Source organism: Gobio gobio (assembly GCF_949357685.1).
Source record: "Gobio gobio genome assembly, chromosome: 13".
Lineage (NCBI taxonomy): Eukaryota > Metazoa > Chordata > Actinopteri > Cypriniformes > Gobionidae > Gobio > Gobio gobio.
In genome coordinates, this window is record NC_137106.1 from 26,007,865 (window position 1) to 26,014,776 (window position 6,912).

General features: G+C 40.5%; 1 protein-coding gene across 1 annotated transcript in view; it reads left to right on the plus strand.

Annotated features, from left to right (window-relative positions):
* The first annotated feature begins 5,862 nt into the window (after positions 1–5,862).
* The window catches only part of fas (Fas cell surface death receptor), a 16,912-nt gene continuing 15,862 nt past the window's right edge, over positions 5,863–6,912 (plus strand). Inside the window, exons 1-2 of the mRNA XM_079832897.1 lie at positions 5,863–6,221; positions 6,603–6,702. Coding sequence (XP_079689023.1) covers positions 6,192–6,221; positions 6,603–6,702 — 130 coding nt within the window. The 5' untranslated portion in view covers positions 5,863–6,191. The remainder of the gene's footprint in view (positions 6,222–6,602; positions 6,703–6,912) is intronic.

The window sequence follows — 6,912 nt, forward strand, 5'->3', positions numbered from 1 at the left end:
ATGACTGGAGTGACGCCAGCTTTGCAACAGAGCGGTCATTTCTCCTACCTTCACCTGAAGTAGAGGAGCCGCTGGCTCAAACTGCGTTAACTCCCGATGCCGACGATGCTAGCGAAGCAGCAGCGCAAGAGAACTGACCTAATCTATGAACAGTCAAATCCTTTTACACTGAATGCCACTAAAAATAGATCAGATATCTGATATACATACGATGTATTTTCATTCAAATACACTGAATCAGCGCAGCAGCGCAGGACCAATAAGTTCAGACCTAAAAGCCTATTATAAACAGATTTCCTCAAATAAGTAAGACTATATACGCCAGCACGTTATGGTATTGTTGTTCGTTACCGCATCCGCGGCAATCACTTGCGTGTCAGGGTTTGAAAGCGCGTCTCATGTATGAAAATTATCTGTACATATGACGGGCGGTCATAATATCGCAAGAAAAGCCTGACGTGTACTGACAACTGCATTATTTAACCGTATTTTCTTCAATACAATGTTAAAGCAAGTGTCAAGTGAGTTTCATTCATAATGTTTCTACTTTGTGTAATATGACAGTTCATACTGGAGTGAAGCCGGTCTCATCATGTGATTGGGGGAAACATTTCTGAGGGCGTGGTGAGCTCGTGACAGGGGCGCGGATAGTGCGCCGTTGGAAGTACCATTCTACGTCACGATGTACCACAACGTCCAATAGGAAAATTCAACTGCAGTAGCCACCGTTCAACCTTAAGAGGGCAGCACTTTGGCGGTTTTACACCATATTTTATAGAATTAAAACACTTTATACTCAAATGTCAAAACATTTACTCGAATCAATGAACAGCATTAATAAAGCCCCAGTATTACAGTTTGTTTAGGGTTTAGTTATCCTTTAAGAATAGAATAACAAAAAATGTATGTGGCAAGCCATCAGAACCGAACCGAACCGAAAACCGTGGCTAAAAACCAAGGTATGTATTGAACCGTGGACTAACTATTGTTGCATCCCTAGTAATTATATATTTGTTTAGTTCTCACCAAAGCTCTATCTATTTTGCTGTAGATCATTAAACGGTTACACTGCCTAAGAAGTCTGTCCGAAATTTGTTTCGTGAGGTGCCTTCATGCACAAACGCTGCCTTACAAACCATTGTCTGATAAGGCAGCGAGGCAACGAGTCAGCTGCTTAGGTTTTCGGATGCAGTGCCAGAGTGGATACATCTGAAAACGACACCCTTGCGTTTTCGTGTGTACAGCCAATCCGTATCTTTTGTGAAACAGTGATACACCACGTCCAGCACAGGAAAGGCTAGAAAGGAATACAACTACGGGCACTGGGCATGCGCACATCAATATTGCGTCATTTAATTACTGTATTTGCATTATTGTAAGGAAAGGTTTAGGGTTGGGGTAGGTGTAGACGTTAATAAAACACAATCTGGTAAGTAGCACATTTATTTATTGTTATTTTATTGTGAGATTTTGCCTCACTTCCTACCATTGCTGTACCCCTTCTAGCCACAACTCTACTTCTCCGTTTTTAGTGTATTTCTGTGGCAGAATTACAGCGCCACATACTGGCCTGGCATGTATACTACATCGTTTTGAGTCTGGGTTTTAGTGCTCTCGTGTGTACGCGGATATTTCTTGAAACGAGGGGAAAAAAAGATTGGATAGGGAAAGTGGACGGGGCCTAAGATTACTGCGCGTTCTTGTGTTCCCTGGAGAGGGCAGATTGTCTGGCTATCACCAGACCAAGCTCAATTTAAGATTGAACATTGGTCTGGGGAGTCTGCTCTGCATTTTCTACTGCACAAGAGGCGTGATAAACGAGCATAAATTAAATGACTCTGTACGCAATTGGATAGTCCTTCAACCAATCAGACCACAAGAGGCGTGGTCAACGGCATCATTCTCTATCCGTCATTGTGTTAAACCTGTCAACAGCGTGCCAGGTGGATAAGCCAGTCTGTGATTGGTTCCCGCAAAAGAGTAACAGAAGCAGTAGAAATTAATGTACAGGTTTCTAGACTGAGTTGCAGGGCGAAATCAAATCTCCTGGCAGATCAGGCTGGGTTTACCCATAGACAGTAAAAGAACACAGCGACCCCATAGGCTTCGACAGGGAAAAGTGAAGTCAATTAGAAGCACTCACTTCCTGATGGCTGAGCGCACTGAGCAGCCTCAGACTGAGCTTGACGATGTAGATGTGACGTGAGCAACCTGTCTGACAGTTGTAAGTCTTCTTGTAGTTGTGCAAAGTGAAATCTGAATCACGTTGAAATATTTTGTCCCGTTGCTTTTGGCTCTCTATGGGCTTCTCCCCATGCTTCTCCCTTGACTTTATGCCTCCACGTCCCCCCGATTGCCTCATAGACAGAAAAAGATTGCCTGTGAGCTTCTCCTCCTGTCTATACGGTAATTTCTCTACTATCCAAGAGAGTCGCGTGGTTATGACGCAATCGTTAGCCTATTTTTTTTTAGAAAAATGGCTTCTACAGGGCGATAGTGTAAGATACAAGGTTACGGAGCCTTTTATACATTGTCGTGTTTCTTTAGAAATAAAAAAATGGCAAAATCTTTAAACGCCACAGAAGTTATTCGCTGTCAAAGTGACGCCAAAATGAATTAGAATCAATGGGATGCAGGTGATGGCTGGGTTAGCAATGGCTGCCCCTATGGAAGGTACGCTTTCCGGGTGCTGGATTACCCCCTTGGGTTTACCCAGTCTAGAGGGCAGATGCACCGAGACTCGAAACCACGATCAGTAAAGCAGCGATTGGCTCGTGTCAAGACAACGTAATGACATCATATAATTAAAAAAGCCACCTGGCAAAAAAACTTGACAAATTTCACAACCATCTCCTGCTGCATCAAGCCACTCCCATATCCTTCATCACTCAAATTAATGCGCTTCCAATTTGATCTTCAAAGGGAAGAGATCGAGAATGAAGTAGGGACCAATGACAACGGTATATATAGGGAGGAGGGACTCCCACATCACTGTCGTGATTGGTCTGTCAACTGACAGACTTGTAATTGGTGCTTCCAGATCTGTCACACCCAGAGGCGTTCCCATTGTGAGATACTGAGCGAATGTTTGAAAGAGAACTACGTGTGTAAGACTCCAATAAAATGATAAAGTAATTATTCCATCACAAATAAATCTCTCAATCAAGTGGCTGTGTCTATAGTATTATACACATTTTACACAACATTATAATATTATTTTAAAATATTTGTTTATATTATTATTATTTAAAATTAGTATTGCCCCTAGTTCAGTAATGAACTCTTGTAATAAAGTAGCGGTGGCTGGGACATTTTAAGTATCACCTCAAGATGCAATCTAATCATGTTTACATGAAATAAGCCTGCTCCCGATCAGGTTAAGTTTACGGTTAATAATCCAAGATCATGCCAAATCGTCAACAATCAAATCCAGCTAACTGAGTTAGCGAGGTACGAAGAACGGACCCCTCGACTCTTAAAAAATAGTTCATAAAGGTGTTTTTTACTGTGATGCCAAATGAACCACCATAGGCTACTGTGCGAGCTGCATATTTGTCAGAGTAGCCTACTGTATGTGTAGGCCTATATTGTCCTCTGGTGCCATCTGCCAGTAACAAAGCAGAAGTAAAACATTCCGTAGGCTAATTCACAGCAGGGGCTCAACCAATAAGAAAATAACAGAAACTGGGTCGCACAGCTGAGAGAGTCCGTCTATGAAAGAAAGCGTGCGGCCGCAGTGTTGCATAAGAACACGAACAGAGTTAGACTACTGTAGCTGCTGATAAACTTCCCTTTGTTTTCAGGTATAAAAGCTTGCACTCTGAAATGGCCATCTCGCCCTCTTCCCCCACTCTCCCAATAGTATGCAGCTGCAGCCCCGCAGTTTCAGAACAGAACCGCGTCCACAGAACCGGAAGTGAGCGGCGCTATAGGCTACGTTATTTTCACGCTGTTTTCACATGGATTTTAATCGGATCGATGTCTACAATATTTAACAACAATACCTTTAAATAAAGCCACTTTTCTGGTCACAGGTATGCCAATGAGACATTTGACAAAAGAAGCATGAATGAGAATATGTTGAGTTGCGTGTGGTATTTCTGTCATGATGTGGTGAACGAATATTGAATATGTTCACGTCACGTTTTATCAGCTTTTTTTGCATTTGTCAAAAGATATTATTTGTCTTGATACCCTTAAATGCATACCTCGGGTCTTTAGCGACCCAATTGGTCTTAAGACGTCATTCATGCCCTCCTCCTCCTCATTCATTTTTTTAAAAGTTAGACTTCAACCTTCTTAGTATTCCTCAATAAATCAATTTTAAACAATATATAACCAGAACAATAAAATAAAATTATAATTGAAAGACTGTTTTTCCACTTTTTTTCCAAAATTGTATAGGGTCGCTAACGACCCGAGGTGTGTTGTGTATTTTTTTTCCTGCAGAATAATAAATGAATCTATAATGACGAATTACGTGCAATTCATCTTTATTCCACAAGGTGGCAGTGTCTGATTCACAATGATGAAGTGTTTCACTCATACTTACTGCAGACTGAAAACGATCGAATCTGCAAAACTTGAGATGGCTCAGCGATTTGAGCGATTTGATTTGGCATTGAACTTTGAGCTTTATAATTTTACAGGTATTATTTATGCTCTAACAGCAACATTACACACTAACTAAAGTTTGAAAAATGGGATCACGAAGAACGAGAAGCGTCTGGCTGCAGACTGTGGGCGAGTGGAGCTCCACTCTCGAACAGGAAATACGTCACCTCCACTTTAACTAATATAAAGGAGGAACAAGGGGGCGTTCTTGTGAGATCTTCAAACTTTACCTCAGGTAATTTTACCTCAGCACTGCTAACGTTATACTGGCAGACTGGCGATGTCATAGAAACTCTGAATGAATATGAATTATGAATTAATAAATTAGGAACAAGGGGGCGTTCTTGTGAGATCGGCAAACTTTACCTCAGGTATTTTACCTCAGCACCGCGACATTCTGATGTCGTAATGTGCAATGCAAGCAAAACGCATAGGGCTTGCGTGAAATTACGCACAAAAGGAAGAAAAAAAACGATGGATTTATATATTTCTGACGAGATTGAAATTCAATAATTTCACTATTATGAAAAATATCTTCAATAACTTAACTGTAACGCACTGAATTATTGCCAAATTCAGTCCACACTCACTCGCCCTGTAGTCTGCAGCCAGCCCCTATTGGGTTCTGTGGCTGCGGTTCTGAAACTGCGGTGCTGCGGGGCTGGATATAGCTCCCACCTGCCCCCAATAAGTGTCAACTTCCTCTGTGAAAAAAGATGATGCAACTTTGTAGTAACACCCAGCGAGCGCTGGCATGCAGTTTCTGCACACAACAATGGTCACGTGTGGTCAAATTATACTTTAGGTTTGAAGATCAAAACAGACATTATTTTCTGCTGTGGTCTAGCCTGCAGATGCATGATGCTACCTCATGTGCAATTTTCTAGCTAGGAATAAAGCACGTGAAGGCAGCACAAGACGACCTGAGAGAACCCTTTCGAAAAATAACTGTTTTTTTTTTTTTTTTTGGCTAATTGATTAACGTTTATATAACCAGTTTTACCACAAATATTATGGTTAATTTGTGGTCACCATGGTTTAACTACAATAACCATGTTTTTTTTTTCAAATATTTTTTATTTGTATTAAAACCATGGTTAATTTTCGTAAGGGAATACAGCTCAATAATGGGCGTTTCTGACACATTTCCCAAGAATACTACAGCTCTGTAGTGATGGAAAGTCCCATAGTTATCTATGGAAAGTCCGCCCTGTTACCACGAATCGGTTCTTTCGAACAGTTTGTTTCAATGAACCGATTCAACAAAACGTTCTAGTGATTAATTTACATCATACCGTATTTAAAAATCCCTGCCGTCTATACACTTATTGAAATGAAGTGTTTTCAATTGAACAAGTCTGTGAGTAGTTAGTCTCGAAAACAGCTCGAACAGAGATTGGTCGGTTTAGATTCGACAGATTGAGAAGATGTTTCAAAAGAACAATTGGCTCACGAATCGGACACCGTCACCGGCACAGCTCTACAAAACTCCTCTTTTTTCACTGTAGGCTACATGCTATTCGGTGGAAGGATTTGTCTCTACCAAACCCCTCTTATTGTTTGCCTGTTGCTTAAAAATGTTTGTAATCACATTCCTGTGTTGTGTGGTAAGTCATGCCTTTAAACCTTCATTTTATACCCTACTGTATCTGAAAAAATATATTGTAGGCTAGCCTACTGTAGGCTATCCTACATCCTAGCGACTAAATCACTAGAGGAATGTATAGACTTGGTTTGTAGCCTACTGTCTTTGTTGATTGTATTCAAACCAGTTAAAATAGCCAATTTAATATAGATTTGGTTGAAAATAGTATAAGTTGTATACTAAACATGAGTTAACAATAGTTTCACTTTCGATTTTCGAAGCTATCTGAGCACTGGTTTATCCAACTAGTTAACAAAACATGTTTTAAAATAATATTTCAGCAAGAAAACGTAACTTTACTTATTATTTTATCTGTAAAATGCATTTCCACCCCGTGTGTCAGATGTTCGCTGGTTTGACTGAAGGCAGTACCACGGGAAGCGCCAAATGTGACTACGGGACATACCAGCATGAGGGGAATACCTGCTGCCTCTGTCCAAAAGGTATCTTTTCTTAGGCCTATAGATATAATATAATATATATTCAACAACGCTGGTTTTAAGTCACTATGTATGGAATGGAATATATTTATTTACATAGTTTTACGGGTAGGCTATCATTCTGATAGGTAGCATTTTTTTGCTGTCGAATTGTACTAACGTTACCTGTTTTAATGGGAGGTAGCAACATCTGACAGAACACCTGAAGAATTC